Consider the following 23,600-nt stretch of genomic DNA (forward strand, 5'->3'; position numbering starts at 1 on the left):
ATCTAATTCTCTCTCTCTCTCTCTCTTTCTTGCTCTCTCTCTCTCTTTCTTGCTCTCTCTCTCTCTCTCTCTCTCTCTCTTTTTACAAGTTCATCTATCAATCTTCTCTTTACTTTTTTTCTTCTCATCTTTGCTTCCTCATTTTGCTATTTTCCAAAACGGATCGAAAATGATGATAAATTTTCTTCTCTTCCTTCCGCTAATCATTATTCTTTCATTTAACATCTTCCTAAATTTCGGATATCTTGGTGAAAGGTTCGCTGTTAACGTCTATTATAATTTGATATAGAGAAAGAAAACAAAGAGAGAGAGAGAAAGAGAGAGAGAGAGAGAACGAAATTACAAAGAGTGTCTTCCTTTCAGGATAAAAATTGGAACGAATTAAGTGAGCTTAAATGACGTTAAACGATTTGTTCACTATTCCGCTCGACTTTAACTTTTCACACTTACTTGAATCAAGAATTTTAATGGATTTTCAACATTCCTTTCAATTATTAAATTCCTCCGTATCTTCGACGCGAAATTTATATTTACCACCTCGATATAGACATACTCTTGGAATACCTATAATCGATTTTAAACCTAATCGATTATATTTCTTGCTATTGAGGCCATAACTGTTGTCGACGTGAAAAGATGAATTTACAAAAAAAGTAAAAAAAAAAAAAAAAGAAAAAAAAAAAAGAAAAAAAAGAAAAAAAAGAAAAAAAAGTAAAAGAAAAAAAGTGAAAAAGTAGCAAGAAAATAAAATAAACATATAAATGAACATAAAAATAAAGAAACATATAAATAAAATTTGAAAAGTAAACCAATATTTTTCCTAGTTGTAAAAAATTTTCCCGATTGATAATCAACGAATGATAAAAAAGAAAAAAGAAAAAGAAAAAGAAAAAAATAATAATACGGAATGCTAGCAAGCAGCAAACGAGTGTTTATAAGAAATTGCTCGCTTTAATACTCGATCGGATATCCTTCTTTAATAATCACAAAAGAAACGGATGAAAACTTGCAAGTCGTAGAAAGGAGTTTCTATTTATTCGAAAGAGATGGAGAGAAAAACAGAGAGAGAGAGAGAGAGAGAGGGAGAGAGAGAGATAAAGAAAGAGTGAAATATAGAGGATTACGTGACGCCGTGAATATTCAGTTTTATATTTGAAAAAGAAGTATCAAGAAAGAAGATATCTATATTTCGACCACGTTCATACTCGATTTCTTTTAAGCTCCTTTTAAATTCTCACGTAGTACAAAATTGCATACTCCGAAGAAAGTTCGGTACTTCGAACGCTAGGCAAGCATGAATCTTTCATAGAACGACCAGTTATACTGTCGAATTTAAGTATACCAAGTGTGAAAAATAAATTTCTGATAAGAACGATTGTCTTGTCCTGTCGATAAGACAAACGGGGAAATATTTCGATCGTAATTTTACATACGTATCTCGAAGTATCTATGAATCTGAAAAAAAAAAGAAAAAAGAAAAAAGGAAAAAGAGAAAAGAGAAAAGAGAAAAGGAACAAAAAAGAACGATACGTATAAAAATCTCGAAATATTTTACATAGTTTTACATGGAAATGGAAAAAATATTGACGCGAACGATCTTTATAAAATTGGAAAATTCGGAAACGTCTATATTCATGTTCTATATCGATATAAATTTGAAAAAATCGGAAACGCATATATTCATGCCTATATAGACCAAAAGATAAAATAAATCGAGTAACTTATAAATTCTATTAGAAGTATAAGTAACACTTTATAAGCTTTTAAGCATATATAAACGTATATAAGCTTTTGATCCGCATAAAGAAACGAATGGTTGGAGTTATCCTGCAAACGTTAATACCGTGAAATTAAGGAAAACAGTATTAAAAAGCTTCGCTCGAAGAACAAATGGTTAAAAACTACAAAATGTCGTTACTTGCTATAGCTATAATAATTCTTCGATATATACGCTTTAACGTTCAATTTTTCTTCATTCTTTTCAAAAAAGAAAAGAAAAAAAAAACCTTGGTATATTCGCTTGCAAGTTTGAATCTACGTATAGATATACATATATATATATATATATATATATATATATATATATACATATGTATATATTTAGTATCCATCTATCTATCTATCTATCTATCTATATATCTACCTATCTATCTATCTATCTATCTTTTCGTCGAGTTCTGCTCTCATTAGCTTCCATTCATCGTTGATCTAATGCCCAGCGATCTTGTTTATTCCTGTTCGAGAACCAAGCAATACACACACACATACACATACACACACACACACACATACACATACACACACACACACACTGAACGACTCGTTTAACATGCTAGGGCTTCTAGAAAAGGTAACGCCAACATAATTCGTTTCGTAAGCGAAAAGCACGGTACCAACATCTGGCTGTACTCCAAAAGGGATAATCGAGAGAGAGAGAGAGAGAGAGAGAGAGAGAGAGAGAGAGAGAGAGAGAGAGACAGATAGAAAGAGAATGATCTATTACGTAAATTTGTGCACGTAGTTTCACGTACCGCGAAAAATCGCGTTCGACGTTTTCCTCGAAGAAACAGAAACACTAACGAACGACTAAGTATCTACAATTTGGCGAGAACTTTCCTCGAAAGTTCTCCTCTTGAAATAATGCCACGAGATACATAGACGAAATTCTTGTCAAAGAGATCTAGAGAATTGAGAAAACAGGCTTCGAGAGTATTAGACCTTGAGAATTTAATAGAGCAAAAACAGTACGGTAATTAAATCACGCCAAAATTTAATTTTAAATAATAAACGACTATGTGAGCCGAGTAAATTGAAGTCGGTATAGTCCGATCGAAAATAGTTAAACGAATTTGTGTATATAATATAATTAATATATTATACGTTAAACAACACTGAACATCTTATCCTATTTATTTTTATAATAACCCGATACATCCCATTATAATTTATGAAATCAATCAAATCCTACGATATTATTATTTTTCTATTCTCCTTAAAATAACGTTGACAAATATCCAAGATGAAGAAGAAAAATAAATCGAAGAAAGATAAAAGAAGGAAGAAGAAGAAGAAGAAAGAAAGAAAGAAAAAAAGGAAAAAAAGAAAAAAAAAGAAAAAAACGTCAATCGAGTAAATTCGAGCGTTGTTTTTAACGACTTACAAGTCCCTTTTGGAGGCTGTCTCGAAACACTGTTCCCAAAATAGTGCTCTCCTTTGCGGTCGAACTCTAAGGGCCGAGGTCGACAAGGTCCTCGGTAGGCCACCGCCAACTACGCCACCAACTGCGATTCCCGCCCCCAAGGATGGCGAACTCATGCCACCCCCACATCTCTTCAAGCCTCCCCCCGTACTAGCCGGGAAATCGATCAGGCCGCCACTTGAACCGGACATCTTTAGGCCGAAACTTATTGAACTTATTTCCTTTCTCTATTCTATTTCCTCTTCTTCTTCCTCTTTCTCTTCTTCTTCTTCGTTGGAACAAAATTTTCCTTATGCTCTTCCAGTTCTTCCATTACCAACGATCAACGTGCAACAACATCCTTCGTTTCCTCTCTTTTTCCTCTTCTTTCATTTTTCTTTCCTTATCGATCGTTCTATTCAATAATGAATTTTAACTTTCGATAATCATCCTATCGATTTTTCTTTTTCTTTCTTTCTTTTTTCTTCTTCTTCTTCTTTTTCTTTTATTTTAATAAAAGAGAAAGAAAAGAACGGTATATAATCGATAGAGATTATAGGTGAAGGTTTTTCTTATCGATCGGCACTTTTCCGATTCAAGGGAGATTATTTCATTTTCTTTCTTCTTTCTCTGCGTACGCGTGTATTGTATGTTCGTCAATTTTATTAATATATGTATATATACATATATACATATATATATATACATATGTGTGTGTGTGTGTATGTGTGTACGTATGTACTTTGTCCTTTATTAACGATGATCACGCACGATGGTTCCTCGAAAGTCTTCACTTTTCGTTAAACACTACAAAGTCGTTTTAATGAAATAAAAAAAGAAAAAATTAAAAAGAAAAAAGGGATAAAGGGGAAAGGGCGAGCGTGTTTTCACGATGATTATGGTCGACTTCACATTTATCGTTTTATTCCGACTCGTCGAGTTGAATTTCTCTCGGGTAACGAAATGCACAAATGTGGTTACCATGCAGCAGGACGATGCGATTTACGTACAAGGCTCTACCCTATTAGATAATACTAACTTGTCCTTTGAATCAAAAGGCGAACTAAGCAAACTCTCGCTTGTTCGTTCCACTATCATAATCGCTCGCGACAAGAAGATCACAATCACGATAGATCGTGACGATTACAAAGGAGCGTGGGTGCAAAGGAAATGACTACGAACGATGAGATATCTTTATAAGGAAGAACGTAAATGCGACGCGAAACTGTTGAATGTGTGACTATGATATATCTATACCGATCGAATATCTATATACTAGTGTGTGTGTGTGTGTGTGTGTGTATGCATGTCTATATACATTCAATCGATTTTGATAATTATTGTATGAAAATTCTTTATTCGTCTTATTCTTCGTATTTCGCATAACAAATCCGATGAGACTATGTCGTAAGAGTCCGACATTGAAAATACGTAGGAAATGAGAAACTACGTAGCACAATTTTCTCGTGATCTCACTCCCTCTTTGTCTCTCTCTCTCTCTCTTTCTCTCATATGTCGCATACCACTCTAAACTGGGACAAGTACCAACTTATCCAAATGAAACTAATTAGACTGGGCCCCGGGATACTACTCGGGTTGGCTCGACAATCTCTTCATCTTGAAACTTAAACGCAATGGCAATGATAAAATTGGACCTCTTGCTTCCGCGTTCCGTGTTCGAGGAACGTAAACGAGACAAAGATAAATCGATAGACGAATGAAAGATTTCAAGAGTGAACAAGTAAAATGGGAGAAATCCTAAACGTTTACCAATTTGCTTTTACAATTTTTAACGAATATCGATTCTATAGAACTAACGTAGAAGATAACGTCGAAGATAACGTTGGAGATAACGTCGGGTTCTCAATCTCCATTCATTCTAGTACAATATATTGAAAGAGAGCTTAACGAGAAATATAATTCAAGGATTATATATTAATGATAGGAAGAAGATATTACTCTCTTCTAAGGATTAAGTATCATTTAGAGATTATATCACGTTTGTTATTTAATTACTAAAGCTTCCAAATGAAGAACTCTTCCTTATTTGACCAATAGGATTACGCGTAAAGTCAAGATGCTTGTTCTTTTTAAAGCTTCTTAATAAAAAATACATCAAACGAGGATTCTCTCATAAGTTTTCTATAAAATTTTCAAAGAAACTACACAACATCCAATTGCGAAGGTTGTTCTTTTGATAAAAGGAATATGATCGTTAATGACCAATGAAACTTTTTCTTGTGTGCGAACATTCGTTTCTTGGAAACTCGAACTCCATTCTATTGTTTTTCTATTGAAGAAGAGAGAAGGAAGGACAAATGTAAAAATAATATATAAAAAGAACTATATATATATATATATATATATATATGCCGCATACTAGAGAGAGAAAGAAAGAAAGAAAGAGAGAGAATGAAACATAAAAAGCAAATGACTTTATCGAAAATATAAATCTTATAAATTTCGATCAAGATCGATGGGGATCTATTGTACCAATTCGAATAAAGTTGTAGTTGACACGAGGATGCATTTCTACGTGACACTGAAATAGTCCAAACTCCAATGGAGTTATCCTTAGCGATAAATTTAGAAACGTTTCAAGTATATTGCGCTCGTTATATCGATTTCGAATTTTATATTGAACCTAAATCACGTTTTACGTCGTAAAAAGACAAAAAGAATAGACGAAGAGATAAGGATAAAAAGTAATAAGGACACCTTTTTAACGTAAAAACGACAGTTCCTTTTTGAAGATTTTCATGGTACACGTGCATACCTAACGTTCTTACGTGACAAAGTTTCCTCTGAGGATTTGAAAACGTGAATGAGGATACAAGGAAGAAGAAAAAAAAGAAAAAAAGGACAGAGATAAAGACAGACAGAGAGAGAGAGAGAGAGAGAGAGAGATAAAAGTAGTGAATGTCATCGATAGAAAATTTCGAAACATCTAATAAAATAAACGTATACGTGCGTTTGACGTCGATCAAAGTTTCTTCTCTGATTTAATCATTCTAATGATTTTCTTCGATATCGTAAGTAAGACGTTAAATCCAAAAGTAAGCGAAAAGTTCCCGTTTAGAAGTGAAAATGTAGCGTTAACTGGTATCGAACTAATATTACTTTCTCTATCTCTCTCTCTCTCTTTCTTTCTCTCTCACAAACGTAGACATAGGTATTACCGGCTTCTTCTTTTACTAACTTTGACCCAGCTTTGTAAGCTCCGATATATTGCGCGTTCGAAATTATTTGATCGATTCGAGACTCGAAGCTAAATCTCTTTTCCCAAAGCTCTCGTTGCTCTATGTAAAAAGAAAAATAGGAGAAAGACAGAGATAGATACAGAGAAATGGACAAAGAATGAAATATCGTGAAATTCTTTTAATATTTTATCATAAATGAAAAATTGTCTAGCGTTTTGTAAAATTAAAGAGAAAAATTGCATTCGAAATAAATATTAATCGTAAGATGGATAGTCGTAGGAAAAAAAAATATTGTTATTATCGATTCACTTGTCGTTTGTTCTAATCAACTATCAGACGTGGAACAATGGAACACATTTTCAAAACAGAATATATTTTTGTTAATTCATTTCTGTTAAACGACGAAGGACATTAACAAAAAAAAAAAGATTTTAAATAAATAAATAAATAAATAAACAAATAAATAAATAAATAAATAAATAGAAGAAAGTATCCACGATGATATTTTATATGTTAGAATATATTTTTAACTTTGTACGAAGGAAAGTTCGAAAAATGGAATGAGTTTAAATCGAATACATTATATAATAAAAATGATCGAAATATTTTCATTGTATTTTACGAGCAAGGAAACGAGTTTAGGTTAGATAAGAGTTGAACGTATGAATGAGCGAAAGGAATAAAGAAAATGAAATATTTTGTTCTCTCCGTACTTTGAACTGAAGAGTCACGAGGACGCTATTTTTATGACGTCCTTCACAAAGAAAATCGCTGTACTGTCCGAGAAAGAGAGAGAGAGAGAGAAAGAGAGAGAGAGAGAGAAAGAGAGAGAGAAAGAGAGAAATAAAATGTTAGAATCGCAATACAGGTAAGAATTTTTTTTATTTGTGATAAATACTAAGATATCTGAGATAACATCTCTCTCTCTCTCTCTCTCTCTCTCTCTCTCTCTACCTATCTATCTAACTATCTATCTATCTATCTCTCTCATTCTATCGTCAATTAATTAGTTACTCAAGGAAAACAAGTGAGCAAAAAAGATGTCATTTGAAAACATGTATACATTATAGTTTCTATCGACATGAATATATATACTCATAACTAGTGATTGATAACGCGATCTCGTTAATATCGTCTTGTTTTTCTTTTTTTCTACTTTTAATTTTCCTTTTTTTTCTGTGTTTTTCTTTTTCTTTTTTTTTTTTAATAAAATGCAGAACATAGATGTATCATCAATTTCACGTTGTTAAAATGGTATTGCATTCTTGGATATGATATATACCATACATAGGGTACATGTAAAAATATAAAAATATAAAAATATATGACACCGAATCATATTTTTCTCATATATGAATAGAATAGTGCGAAATAGATGGAATCTCTTCTATTATTTATTGACCGTCGGTACTATGCACGCGATGTGAAAATTATTTCTGGTTAAAAATATAACGCGATCCGTTCTTTTCATTTTTCGAATAACTAAGACGAAACAAATCGTAATGAAAATTCGTTTATGATAACGGAAGAGAAGAAGAAAAATCGATTATGGTAAGAATTTATATAATACGATGAAATGGGGGAAAAAGAATTAAAAGAAAACAAAGGAGAAAGAGAGAGAGAGAGCGAGAAAGAGAGAGTGTGTGAAAGAGAGAGAGAGAAAGAGAGAGAGAGAGAGAGAGAGAGAGAGAGAGAGAGAGAGAGAGAGAGAGAGAGAGAAAGAGAGAGAGAGAGAGAGAGAGAGAGAGAGAGAGAGAGAGAGAGAGAGAGAGAGAGAGAGAGAGAGAGAGAGAGAGAGAGAGAGAGAGAGAGAGAGAGAGAGAGAGAGAGAGAGAGAGAGAGAGAGAGAGAGAGAGAGAGAGAGAGAGAGAGAGAGAGAGAGAGAGAGAGAGAGAGAGAGAGAGAGAGAGAGAGAGAGAGAGAGAGAGAGAGAGAGAGAGAGAGAGAGAGAGAGAGAGAGAGAGAGAGAGAGAGAGAGAGAGAGAGAGAGAGAGAGAGAGAGAGAGAGAGAGAGAGAGAGAGAGAGAGAGAGAGAGAGAGAGAGAGAGAGAGAGAGAGAGAGAGAGAGAGAGAGAGAGAGAGAGAGAGAGAGAGAGAGAGAGAGAGAGAGAGAGAGAGAGAGAGAGAGAGAGAGAGAGAGAGAGAGAGATGGACGGATGATATCTTTACGAGTGGAAAAATAGTACGTCGTAAGTAAACTGGTTACTCGATCGACCTTTTATGATTGTATTCTAGGGTTTGTGACGTTAGAAGAAGATGACGTAATACACGAAGAATTTCTCACGTTCGCGAAAGAAATTACTGTCTCTCTCATTTTATTTCTCATTTTTCATCATCTGACCTTTTCAAAAGAATTAATGAAAAAAAAACTAACTTAAAATAATCTTTAAGAACATCGTCAGTAAATGAGATCAATATTTAAATCCCTCTACTTACTAATACCCGTTAGATCACTGATCGAACAGTTTTCGGCGTACGATGAGAAAGAAATAAAAAAAAGAACAGAAAAAAAAAAAGTAAAATAGAAAAGACGAAAAAAACGAAGGAAACAAAATTAAAACAAGAGAGGTGAAATAACTGAAAATACGAGCGGCATTCCTACCATCCCTTTTTCCTTCCTTTTCGTTTCTTTTCTTTTTTTTTTTTCTTTTTTTTTCCTCTCTCTGAAATATAATTCGAAACTTGTGCTTGTGTTATGTAAACCAACCTATGTTTAGCACTTACGATTCTCGAGTGAACGTTTTCTACCACCTAAACCTAACCACCTAAAGCTTCGAAAGAAGCTCGATCAGAGTAGACCAAGCTAAATTTATAAGCTTTACCTCTTTCATCATCGATTTACAAAGTCAGTAAAATAATAATGAATGTTTGTCAATCAAATTTTAATTTTTTTCGTCTTTTCGTGAAAGATATAAAGTAAACAAATGCATGATTTGCTCATTTCAATGATAGTCATAAACGAGTTTACACCGAGAACATCACCGATAAGATGTCACTAACGTCATCGATAAGGAAATCCGATCGCGAGTTAAAGTTCTCGTGGTGTAATGAGTTCATTGATAAGGAAGTCGTATATATGAAAAGATACTTCGACACGAAGTAAAGATATATATATATATATATATATATATATATATATATATATATATATATAAGAAAAACATCACGAAATTAACATAGAAAGCTTGTTTCACTGTGTAAAACAAAGTTTCTACGAGAATCTATTTAAATGAATCCTTCAACTTCAAGTAAAAATCATCAGGAGAATACAAATGCGAGAAGTATTTCGAATTTCACAAAGTATAATCAATTCGTGATCATTATAATGGAATCTATAATATCTCTATATTACGAATACCGAGCGTTGTTTTATTAATTTAATTTTAAAATATCCTTCCGATATTATAATTGTAACAACAACATATTTATCGTATATACGTACGTCATTTTTGTTGCATATACATATACATATATATATATATATACGCGATACACACACATACACACACACACACACACACATACTCACAGACACACATGTATACGTATATATAACTGTTCTTCAAAATAAACGACTTTTCGAATGGACTTTCGTTAGCAAGAAGATAAAAAAGAAAATGTAATATCGACGACAGTCTTCGAAAATGAAATGTTCCTGTTATCGAATTGTCTCTATTCTATTCTCCCTTATCGATAAAACTTCGATCTCCTATCTGATCGCCAGCCTTTTCCCTAAAGGGGAATTAACCCTTCAATTCGTTGAATGAAAAAAATATAAAAATATAGCGAAACTTTTGTGTGAAATAAATTGAAATGTTAAGTAACAATATTATACGAAAAGAAATATAATAAAGGTAAAATCATTGCCTTTATATTAAACGAAATTTAATTACATAAGAAGAGACTATTCATGGTATATTTATTGAAAAGGGTGAAGGGAGGGAAGAAAGGGAGGGAGAAGAAGAGAGGGTGAAGGGAGACTTTATCATCGAACCCAATATTCAACTAGTCAATCCGTTTAAAGTGAATCGAAGTGAACAATTTTGCTTCGTTATAGACGAGTCCCTCCATCGATTTTACTAGTCCCTTCGACAAAAGATAGGACGTTGTGTTCCTCATTTGCCATAGTGCTTAGCCTGTCAGTGTAACACAAGCGTGCTAAAGTCGTTCGAACGACCGATTTTTGTATCGATGGAAACTGTCCGTCGGAAAAGGAAACTAACATAAACTGACTAAAGTTAGTCGATATTCCATCCTTTAAAGGGAAAACTTCGCACTCGCATTTCCTATCAGAAAGTTCGTCATTTCACGTAATTTAATTGATTAACGAGAACGTATTTAAGTATCGTGAGACTGAATGAAAGAAAGAAAGAAAAAGAAAGAAAAAAGAAAAAAAAGAAAAATAACAGCTTCTCTCGATTCTCTCGATATACAGCGTAATTCATAAAATCGTTCTCAATATCGAACAAAACAAGAACGATAAGTACTTATCACGAATCACGAGAGCCCCTCGAGAATCGAGATAAAATCTTATTGAATCGTACGAGTAGTAATAAGCAAATAGTAATAAATAATATTGAAATTTTTAATGACAATTGCCTTCATGACTTTCTCTTTTATATATATATATATATATATATATATATATATATGTGAATATATATATATATATTCACAAACCAATATGTGTCCACATACATACGCGTATGTAGGTATACACACACCACACACACACCACACACACACACACACACGGACAAACAGGCAGATAGATAGACAGTGACGAAAATGCTTTCGACAGTATTGTCAATAAACTTGGATTCTCTCTAAAATTTTTTAATCAACAAACTTGTTTTCAGATATATACATATATATACATATATATATATGTAAGTATGTATGTATGTATGTATGTATGTATGTATGTATGTATGTATGTAAGTATGTATGTATGTATGTATGTATGTATGTATGTATGTATGTATGTATGTATATATTCACAAGTAAAAAAGCTACGAGCAAGAAGGCACGATCCGATTGTCGATCGACGCGCGATAAGCCTAAGTTCACCGACCGAGTGTGATCGAGTGGGGGAGAAAGAGAGAGAGAGAGAGAGAGAGAGAGAGAGAGAGAGAGAGAGAGAGAGAGAGAAAAGAAAACGGAAGAATAGATATAAGTATACGTATGTGTGTCAACGTAGAAGGTATGACAATGAGAGTTTTGATTAGTGAATGACGCAAACAAATATACTTTCTTTGGAGTAAAAGAAATGGTGAAGAATGAAAGAGAAAGTGAAAAAGAGAGAAAGAGAAAGAGAAAAAGAAAGAGAGGCAGGAGAGAGAAAAAGAGAAAAAGAGAGAGAGAGAGAGAGAGAGAAAGAGTGAGACACGATAAAACGTACGTATATAAGATGAGCGTTGTCAAATACCTCGTGTTTGCCGCGATGTCGAATACTGGCCGGGGTGTTCTGGTTTCGCAGAGATTTCTCGTGGGGGTAGGGACGACAAAGAGAAGGGGGAGTAGAATGTGGGTTCACGATTTGCGCGGGAAGCATGCGCGTTGTAACTGCGCATCGCCTCCTCTCTCTCTCTCTCTCTCTCTCTCTCTCTCTTATTCTTACTCATACTCACTTGCTGTCCTTTCTGCATGATCATCAGTGGTCGTCCCCTTCTCTTTATGTCTCTATCTTTGTCTCTCTTTCCCTCTCTCTCTCTCTCTCTCTCTCTCTCTCTCTCTCTCTCTCTCTCTTCATCTTTCTATTTCTCATCATTGAGAGGGAAAAAGGAAACGAAGAAAGATACTAACCACTAACGCATCGGAAAATCGGCTACTACGTTTCAACCTCGATCGACCGAAATTATTCATTTCCTATGGGCGACCAATCAAACACGTTTATTCGCGACACGTAACATATGTTAGTACGTTGTCACACGATCAAAGCAAAATTCATTGATGCAACTGGCGAATGTAATGAAACGGAAACGTAATGGGAACACGTTTGCATCATCTTCTTGATGACGTTTAAACATACCCGCTAATTCAAAGAGAATTATGAAAATTAAATGGACTGGTGTTTCTTTTCTTTTCTCTTCTTTTCTTTTCTTTCTTTTTTCTTTCCCTCTCACTCTCGGTGTTACGAGTTTAACGATAAGCGACGAAGTGAAAATGTTACTTTTTCCAAGGGATTTTTCTTTCTTCCTTTCTGATTTTTTCTTTTTCCTTTTTTTTTTTTTGTTTTTCTTTTTTATTACGGATCAATGAAGCACCACGGAAATCGTAAGGAATCTTAAGTTATAGCTCATGAAAAAAACATCGAAACGTGTTACCATCGTTTCAATCGTACGACGATGTTTTGCTTTTTTCCTTCTTCTTTTCTTTTCTTTTTTTTTTTTTTCTTTCTTTGAAACGATCGCGCCTTTGCAAGTCATCGCCTTAGTAAACCGGCCGTAATTTTCTCTCTCTAACAAAAAATTCATGAGCCAGTTTACATGAGTATGATGCATTAACAACGTCGAAAACGTTAAAAAGTCCCAACGAATCGTTCACTTACATTTTATCCACTCTTTTGATCGTGAAAAATAAAACAGAAAGTAGATATTATTCGTGTCTTTTCAAAAATTATCAAAAGAATGAAAGAGGAAGGAAAAAGAGAAGAGAAAGGAATATTGAGAAAGAAAGAGAAAGAAAGAAAGAGAGAGAGAGAGAGAGAGAGAGAGAGTACTATTAAAAAAAGAAGAAAATGGAATATTGAAAGAAAGAAAGAGAGAGAGAGAGAGAGAGAGAGAGAGAGAAAGAGAGTACTATTATTCATGCCTCAAAAAGTTACCGCTAAAACTATTATATGAATTTCTCGAACTTTTTCTCGAGAAAAAAAATTTGACCAAATTTCTTTTGAATCTTCGTACGAACGAAATTATGGATATTAATTATTCTAATCAATTCCAATTTTTCTCATTGCTTTGGCAGAAGAACTCGTTAAACTAATCTTAACTTCTCATTTTATAATTGATTTGAACGAACGAACGAACGAACGAAGATATTTCAATGACGATAGAAATATAAGAGTTTTAATTTACTTTTTTTTTTTTTCTGTCGCAATCACGATTTTCTTACGTAAAGCAAAAAAAAAAAAAAAAAAAAAGTAAAGAAACGTGCGAACTGTTTCTTTTATTTATTTATTTTTTATTTTTTTATTTTTTTTTTTTAATACTATTTGATCGTTTTCTCGTGAATATGTGATTATTTCTTCGGAATAGATATTACATGAATAATACAGATATACAAATATTGCGTTTGTAGATTGCGACAATATCGTGTGTATAATAATATCGGTGTATCATGTTAATAATATCGTTGGACTCTGACATTGTAATGAAACGAACAAATGTTTATTAATGCTACTATATAACTGGACTGAGAATACATAATGAAAGAAATAGTGAGGATAACAGAGAAATCGGTAAAATGAATTAAGTTTATCACGTTTCTTATATAAACATATTACATGTGTACGTAGATATGAAGTTTAATCGATTAGATAAATAGATATCATCACGATCGTTAAAAATCGTGATAGGAAAGAAAAAAAAAGAAAAAAAAAAGAAAAATCTCAAATTCTTAAAAATCTCTCTGACTCTTTATGTTTTATGTATTATACATAGACGTATATGTACATACATACGTACGTAGGTACTTATATTTTTTAATAAACCACTCGAACGCATCGTTCATTAAAAAATATGCGTCTCTGTATCCGTAGGAGAACGAACTTAAATAATAAAAGGTCAACTTTAACGATGTTCCACGATAGAAGAGTTTGCTTGATTAGGTCATCCTGGCTACGTTAATGACTCCTAATGCTTTAACAGCTTTTCATATTCTCGATCGTTCGTAACGATCGTCACGTAGGAACGGGATGCGTATAATATAGTACGTATTACGAGTTTTACGTAAGACATTGAAAAGGAAGTATTATATTTCAATTGAATTTAGTGAAATTAAAGAATCCTATGTTCAAAATATGTTCGATTAAAATTAATAAAATTCATTAATTTTAATTATTAATCGTCGATGATAAATGACACGTCACAAAATTCGAACATTATTCAAACCGATCAAAAACTTTTTATCCATTTATGAAGAACGTTGTACTCTTTATTAATGATAAAAAGGGAGAAAGGGAGAAAGGGGGGAGGGAGGGAGAGAGAGAGAGAGAGAGAGAGAGAGAAAGAATGATAGATAGAGATATATCGCACTTTAGGAAAATGGATCGATTCGAAATTAGCTACTTATAAGAAATATTTGCCGAGTTAAGATCGCTGACGTCACGCTACAAGTACCATTTGCTTCGTGTTGGTTTACGCGCTTGTTACTGATCGCAAAAAAATACCAACAGGCCAGTAAACTCGGTGTCGTGTAAAACCCTAGTGGGAATTACGGCCACTCGCCGAAGTTAATTTCGATCGGCTCCTTTTTTTTCTTCTTTTCTTTTTTCTTTTCTTTTTTCTTTTCTTTTTTAACCCTTTACGAGTTTATAAAAGTGAGTGCTTACTACTATCTTAGAAGAAACGCAATAGCATAGAGAACTCGTCATCAATTATTTAACGAGAGATGAAATCGCAAATGACGCAACACATGTACCATACGTCCGTCCTACAACACATATTTACTTACGATCCTATCGTCATTTGGCTGACTATATAACGACTCATATCACTGGATACGTTTCGTCTAACTCAATTCGAAGCTGATGCAATGATATACTTGTCTTCTCTTCTCTTCTCTTCGCTTCTCTTCTCTTCTTTCTTTCTTTTTCCTCTTTTCTTTTTTTTTTCTTTTTTTTTTTTTTACGAGAAAATTAATCTTCTATGCAATCCATATATACGATCGAGACTTATTATTAATGTTATTTAAAAATTCGATTTTAATTCAGATTATTAGATCAAAATTCTTTATTAATTATTTTTTAATTGAAAAAAGATTATTAAAATGCTATTCGCGTGACAATCGAAAATCATATAACATATATATATACAGATATATATATATGTAGATATGTGGATTTGTTATGTTGTGGTGTGGACATGTGAACGCTGTAATTAAGAGGATTGAGCGTTAATTGAGCAAATCGTTGTTTGCGTAGCTCGTTTTTTTAATTAATACTCATTTACGTATCTAGACTTAGGCGATAAAAAAGTCAAGTAATGAAACATTCTCTCTCTCTCTCTCCTCTCTCTTTCTCTACCTCTCTCTCTCTCTACCTCTATATATATTTCTTTCTGTCTATCTCACTTTATAGTTTCCAAAGTTTCGAACTTATCGACGACAATGTTTCGTCGAACACAGTTTCGATTCACTTGCTAGAACGTGTTCTCGATAATCCTCTCAACGACAGATGGAGAGAGAAGAAAAGCATATAAAATGTATATAACAGGGAGCCCTCTATGTGAATCGCTCATCGACTCCTTGTTTGCTCCACTTTAGATAAAAATATTTACGTGCTATGCACTTTCGTTCTTATGCTACTACAACGATACGTTCTTCTCCTCTTCATAGAAAAAGATAGATAAACGAAATCGTAATTGACGCTTACGCGACTTCACGATCATACGAAATGATCGTCGACATTATTGTTTTCCTTTTTTTAAAAATGATCGATGATTAATAATAATATCAATATATATATTTTTTTTCTTTTTTTTTTTAAGTATATAGATATAACGTACACGTATACGTATATACGTATATAATTTTACGTATTTTCTATGTAAATATCATAGTATCGCCACCGGTTATTCTTCAGTATACCATTTAAAATAGGGATCGTTCCATTTGGAATTCTTCGATTTTATGTAAAATGATGTGACGCACGCTTTTAGGAAAAAAAAAAAAACTATTCCTCTCCTTGTGTATTTTCCTTCGTTATTTCTAATGGTAAAAGCAGGACATCGAAATTACGTAAGTAGCCGGACTTACCTGTACTGATCGGTAAATATCCTGAAAATAAGAATTCGCATTTATTTTACAACGTTCCACTATTTGTCCGACATGCTTGTAAAAATATACGCGCACACCCTTTCCTTCTATGAATTTTTTCCATTTTTAATGCATTACTGCATACAAGCGTGACATTCTAATGAACGCGATAATAGATTTTTTTATTTTTTTTTTTTTTTTATTTATTTTTTTTTTTTTTATAGACGAAAAAGCTCGTATATCTTATGAAATAGGAAAAAAAGAAAAAAGAAATTAGCCTTGAATTTCTTTTTCGATAATTAGCCAAGCGTTTGAAATTTCTTGTTATTAATTTCATTCCATTTTGCCCGTTAATAATCTATCGGAACTTATTAATTCGTGCGACAGCATCAGATTCTCGAACCTAATTAGTTAATAATAAACTATCTAATCTCTAATTAACGATACTACTTAATCATTTGCCAATTCGATAGCTCGGTATACCATTGCAAGCATCATAAATATGATATGTTAATAAAAATATTTGTAAGATTTATTTTATCTAGTCTATGTATTAAAAAAAAAAAAAAAAAAAAAAAGAAAAAAAAAACAAAAAAAGAAAAAAGCGATGTCGCAGTGTTAAAATAGATTTTGTATTGGTTTGTGTGCATTTTTGCTACTGTACAAGGTATTTATGGGATTAATAAATAATGAAGAAGAAAAAATGTGAATACGTAATAATAGTGAAAATAGAGTGATGTGCTTACAAATAGTAAAAAAGACGGAAAAAGAAGAAAAAAAAGAAAAAAAAAAACAAATGAAAAAAAAAAAAAGAAACAAGAAAAATAAACTCATTGCCATAGTTCTTCCATGATCTTCTCTTTTTTCCATTTTGTTTTAATTAAAATGGATTCTATATTTTGTACAAAGTTCAAAATGAAAAGTTTATAGTGAATCATAACGTGGGAGTAAAGGTCAAAAGTAAATTGTCGGTCGAACTCTGGCAAAAATCAAATTTTCACGTTTTTAAAAAATTTTCATGCACGTTTAATTTTTATATATATATATATATATATATATATATATATATATATATGGAGAGAAGAAATGATGTGAGCCTGGAATTTTAGTGTTAGAAAGAAAAACAATGTGAAACAATGTTTCTCTCATTTACAACGACCGATTATTGTGGCGGGGGTGTTAATCAGATTTGTGAGTGTATTATCTAAATGTAAAAAAAACAAATGAAATAGGAGAGAATAAATAATAGGATCGATTACATACGCTCGCTCGACAGGAAGCTCTGTCTCTTTGAACCTGCAACCCAAGGATCACACAGATGATATTTTTACACCCCGCACCGATTATTGATAATAATTTTTGTAATGATTGGAAATTTACAAAAGAAAAAAAAAAGGGCAAAAAAATATACATATTTGTAAAACTAATTGACACAATTGATTGATATATTTCATTAAAGAAAATATACGAACTAACGAAATCATTAATGATAATTTTTAAATTTTGAAAGATTAAAAATTATCACTAATATTAGATTTATTTGTTTCTATTTTAAAAATTTACAACAACGTTATTTCGTAACATTTTGTTTCTATATTGAATAAAAAAAAGAAAAAAAAAAAAAAAAAAAAAAAGAAAACCGTGTATGTAAATTTTTAATGTAGAAACGAGTCAAGATAGATGAATGACAAACGTATATGATCAATGAAAATGAATATAATATATATATCGTAAGCATCACCGTCACCAAAGCTACAAATATACTTTTTAAGCTACACATTTATGGCTGTTTTCATACAGCTCTCGATCCATATGACGAATAAAAAAAAAAAAACAAAAAAAAAAAAAATATCAAAATAATCCTACGTATTCTGAAGCTCGAAACGGCCATCGAGCATCTTTCGAAATATCAAAATGTTATTATCTACATTCTTTGGCGTGAGCAATTGTAGCTGCGTGCAAATTTTGATACGAAATACCAACGAAGGGATTATCACGTGGCTTAAAATGATCTCGTTTATTGATTATATTGAAGAGAAACGAATGTAAATAAATTAATGACCGCTTCTTTCCTACATAGTTACTCGATAACATCGACTTTACAAATTTTTTGCTAGTTACCTACATTATCGAGCAAAATCTAATCACACAAAGATTACAGAAATCTGTTATACCAACGAACGATAATCCCGTCATTGCATGTAGAAACTAAAGTGCATCGGACGATATTGCAGATTCCTTTCTTAAAGAAAGATGCACGAGGTTCGTTCAATCGACGTTCGGAAATCGAATTAAAAACAATGAGAAATATTATAATTCTTTCAAAAAATATTATATAAATGTAGCTTAATAAATTCGATCTTCGTCGTTCGATTCTTAATTGATCTATATCATAGAAAAATATAATAATCTTTCCGTTAATTTACCTCGATCCTCGATTACCTTATAGATTTTTCTTACAACGAGATCTACTAAAATATATATATATACGTGTCTTCCGAGAAAAACGAAAGAAAGTACAAATAAAAGAAAAAAAGAAACAAGCATCTTACCTTTCACTGGCAATGGAACTGTTTCGTGACATCGACTTCGGTGACATCTCAAAATCGCTGTCACTTCGATAAAGAAAACTCTCCCTTCTTTGTGGTAGCGTTTGGAGAACCAAGCCTGCACTTGGCGAGGCTCCACCACCGCCACCGGCACCACCGTCCAACGTCGAAGCTCCATTTTCGACGTCAAAACTGTAATAATATAAACAAAATTACAAGGTCAATAATCTATTCGATATCGCGAAGAAAACAAAAAAAAAAAACGAAAAAAAAAAAAACAATCACAATATAAACGCTTGTCACGATTTTGTTATTAAAATAATCTTTCTTTTATATACCAAAACGGTATCCCACCCAAGTGTATGTATATATATATATATATACACAAACACACACAAACATACGCATTTGTGTTTTCTAAAATATATATATATTCATTAAAAACATGATTTTTATATAAAATTTTTGTATAAAAATCATGTTTTTAATGAATATATATATATTAGGTTGGAAACTATGAATGAAATTAAAAAATTGAATGAAAATAAAATTGAATGAAAATAAAAAACTGAACAAAAACGCCCGTTTCATAATTTACAACCTAAAACTAGGTTGGAAACTATGAAACGGGCGTTGAAAGAAAATAAATAACTAAACAAAAACGCCCGTTTCATAGTTTCCAACCTAATATATAATCTTTTCCATTTTATTATACTAAACACAAGTTGGCTCTAACTAACTTCATATAAGATATGGAAGAATGATTCTATTCAAAAGAAATTTTTCAATGGAAAACAATCGACTGTACTCCGGTCGGGGTCTTTGACCATGTAACTACGCTCATGTCAAGGAAGATACGTAAAACGGAAATAGACAGATGTTGGAAAACGATTGGATACTTTCGTTAAAACAAACATTAGCCATCTGAAAGACTCCTCTCTTTATCCTTTCTCTTTGGAGCGCCTATCTCAGAAACAGCCAATATTCGCTACTTTAACGAATGAATCATATATAACGTACCAAACGTGCGTCAATGGAGACTCAGAACAAAGGAACCATATTTTATTGATTATCACCGTAAAACAAATCTTTATTTCACTTTCGTATCATGATTATTGACAGATATGTTGTGTCAAATTGAAAAAAAAAAAAAAAAAAAAAAGGAAAATAAAGGATAAAACAGGAAAAAGAAAAGAGAGAGAGAGAGAGAGAGAGAAAAGTAGTAGAAGAAGAAGAAGGAAGAAAAAATGAGGAAAATATAAACGACGCAGTAAAACAGATTTATCTCTTTCACGCTTAATTAGTATTCCGAAGCAAGTCTTGTGTAAACTATTTATTATCGGGACAGTGGAAATTTGTTAAATTATTTACTTAGATGTATATAGGTATGTGGGGGTGTATGTGTGTTTTAGAGAGAGAGAGAGAAATAATATTATTTTGTTTTTGTTTTAAAAATATACAGAATATATATTTTTGAATTTTATTATTGTAATGAGTAAAATTTAACCGCAATTTGCGCACGACTACTCGAAAGATTTTCTCATGAAAACGAATCGTTTTCATTTCAAATAATTACAAGAGATCCTATCCTTAAATAACAATCCGTCAATGTTTCTCTTCTTCTTCTACTTTTCTTTCTTTTCTTTTTTCTTTTTTTTTGTTTTTGTTTTTTTCTTTTTTCTTTTCTTTAACTCATTTATTTATTTTTTATCTAATGTCTTCTCATTCTTTTCTCATTTCGTTAAGATCACTCGTTTATCTTCGAACATTTTTCTATTTCGTTTTTCTTCTTATTTCTTTTCCTTTTCTTTTTATCTCAGCTTCTTTTACCTTACATATAGAAATAAAAAATTACTCAAACGAATTTCGAGTAAATTTTGTCGATTTATATTAATAGTAACGAATCAAAGTACAACTGGAACTTATATCCAATTCATGAGAATCTACGATTTTTAATTATATATAAAAGATAACATCAAGCTTTACTATTACATTCATGTAACATCGAGTTACATTCGTGTATAGAGTAAACGTTCTTTGATTAACCTTAACGAGAAACGTCTTCCATATATGAACACAAATATATACATAAAACTTACACACTTACGAACTTATACACTTACACACATACGTGTATATACGTATATATTGGTGTCTGACCAATGTCAAATATTGACCTATTCCACTGCGTTACTCAAGGCTACGCTATCAGTTATATAATTTAAGATTTCTGAGATAGACAGTGAAGTGTTCCGAGAGATTAAACGAGAGTATAATAATACATCGAACGCTAATATGATGCAATATACGTGCAACGAGAGAGAAAGGAAACGTATAAGAAGAAGAAAAAACAAAAAAAAGAAAAACAAAAAAAAGAGAGAGAGAGAGAGAGAGATAAAGAGAAAAGAACGAAAAATAAAAAAAAAATAAAAAAAAATAAAAAAATAAAAAAAAACCAAAAAGGAACAAACGAATTTTTTTTTTGTATTTAACGTAACGTTATGTCGACAAGTAACTAGTTTGTCCGTTTCAATGGTAATTATTATACTCCATTATGTAAGCAAACAATTAATTCTCTAGCCTTGCCATTCAACGTTTGATAGTTTGTGCGGTCGCTGGCAACATGGTTACCGAACATTACACGCAAACAATTACCGATATAGCTAATAGCACACGTGACAATAATGACGTGACTAGTGTAGTTTTCCTTGCAAAGAAAAATCTCTCTCTCTCCCTCTCTCTCTCTCTCTCTCTATCTCTCTCTCTCTATCTCTCTCTTTCTCTCTCTCTCTCTCTCTATCTCTCTCTTTCTCTCTATTACTCTTTCGAAAGAACGAAATAAATCATTGTTTCACATCCAATCGTAGAGAATACCGAGAATACTGGAAAAACTTAGTTAACGAAGAGTCTCGAGTTTCGTTCGATCATTTTCCAAGATATTCGATCGCTCATGTTAGATAAGGAAAAGACTTTCGTACATATATCATGGTTGAAAAGTTTCAAAGGTGCGTCTTGTTTGTTCGAGGAAGATACAATGATGACCAAGCCTTGTATCGGTCGATAGAACTAAAATGAGATCGATTAAAAGTTCGCTTCCGTTTCGTATAGGGCACACCTTTTTTCGTGTCAAGTATAAGCCCTTGGAACGCGTAATCGGACCAAGAGGATTTTATTTCAATTTTGTTAACTAACGGAAAAGAATTAAACCCCGTCGAAAAGATTTAATTGATTCTTTTTTTCTTTTCTTTCTTTTTTAATTTAAATATTTTCGATTAAAATATATATATATATCATTTTGAGTGTCCTCGTTTTTCTTCGAGATATGGAGAAATAGACAAAGTTTTTTTGTTATAAAAGTTGTACAATACGAATGTGTCTATAATATGGCTGTAATAATTCTTTCCTAAGTGGACGCGTAAAGGACGTATGAAAATCAATTTTTTTTTTTTTTTTTCTAATGGAATCATATGTTTTCTATTACGTTAAACATGCAGCTTAATATTCTCTACGAAAAAAAAGTATTGATTCATGTAAATCGAAAAATTATTTACTTAGGAGATATTTTTTCAGCTTTTAATTTCGCATATTGGTGATTATTAATGATTCTTCCATTCTTTATTTTAAATAAATAGAATAAAATTTACATAATTATAATAAAAATTTAAATAAATTCATTGTAGTTATGTTCTTGTTACGAGAAAAAAAAGATAAAAATTAATGTTAAAAAATATTAATAAAATCGATTTTATTATAACAATATTATTGCAATGTTTAAATAAATAAAGAATAAATTACATTTGAAAACGATTTTTGTTTCAAGTTTCTACGATTTTTCGTTCCGGAGATATCGGCTTCGAAAGATTTTCATTCATAATTTGTATATTACATTTTTTCGTAGTAATATAGTAAGACCACGTAAATTCTTGGAATTTATATAGGTCAGTGTGCCATTGTGCCAATATAAATGAAATTATATAGGTCAGTGTGTCAACGTAAACGTCTTACCTTTACACGTGAATATCTACGAAACTAAAAGTCATAAAAACTTGATTGAAATACTATTTTAAAGAACGGAATATTCTTTATTTTTCCGACGTATTGTTAATAATTAATTAACAATTTGTTATAAATAATTTTTATAAATAAATTCTTACGAACTAAATTCATCTTAATTTGTCCGAAAAAGAAATCAGATTTGAATTGATTTATAAAATTATATGAATTAATAAATAATTAATAAACGAATTACTTTTTGTACCGAAGAAACAATCTTTTTTTTTTATATTATTAAACTTTTTATTTACATGAGAATATCTTCGTAATTAAAAGTCATGGAGACTTGAATAGAATATCATTTTGAAAGGTCAGAATTTTCTTTATTTTTTTTTCACGTATTGTTAACAATTAATTAAGAATTTGTTATAAACAATTTTTATAAAAAAAATTCTTAAAAAATAAATTCTCCTTATTTTTCCAGAAAAAAAAATACATATTGCGAGTGATTTATAAAAAATTGGATAATTTCATAAATAATTAATAAACAAATTACATTTTTTTCGACATCATATAAACGCAAAATAATAATGTAAGATAAATTAAAAAAAAGAACTATTACTCTCTTACTATTACTACTATTTATTTACTCTTATTCTAATTATCTACTCTTATTATATCTTAATCGCATCGACATGGTTTCTT

General features: G+C 31.6%; 1 protein-coding gene across 5 annotated transcripts in view; it reads right to left on the bottom strand.

The window, feature by feature from the left end:
- Positions 1–23,600, bottom strand: part of dnc (phosphodiesterase dunce) — a 141,904-nt gene that overhangs the window by 46,851 nt on the left and 71,453 nt on the right. For 2 of the 5 annotated variants that reach the window (XM_035863442.2, XM_035863439.2), the window contains exons 3-5: positions 18,906–19,094; positions 17,617–17,649; positions 16,354–16,374 (exon numbers count right to left, since the gene is read on the bottom strand). In XM_035863442.2, coding sequence (XP_035719335.2) covers positions 16,354–16,374; positions 17,617–17,649; positions 18,906–19,094 — 243 coding nt within the window. The remainder of the gene's footprint in view (positions 1–16,353; positions 16,375–17,616; positions 17,650–18,905; positions 19,095–23,600) is intronic. The other 3 variants (XM_085658082.1, XM_035863440.2, XM_085658083.1) reach the window with 3 other exon arrangements.

This window comes from Vespa mandarinia, chromosome 7 (assembly GCF_050613455.1).
Source record: "Vespa mandarinia isolate Hongniang chromosome 7, ASM5061345v1, whole genome shotgun sequence".
NCBI classification, from domain to species: domain Eukaryota; kingdom Metazoa; phylum Arthropoda; class Insecta; order Hymenoptera; family Vespidae; genus Vespa; species Vespa mandarinia.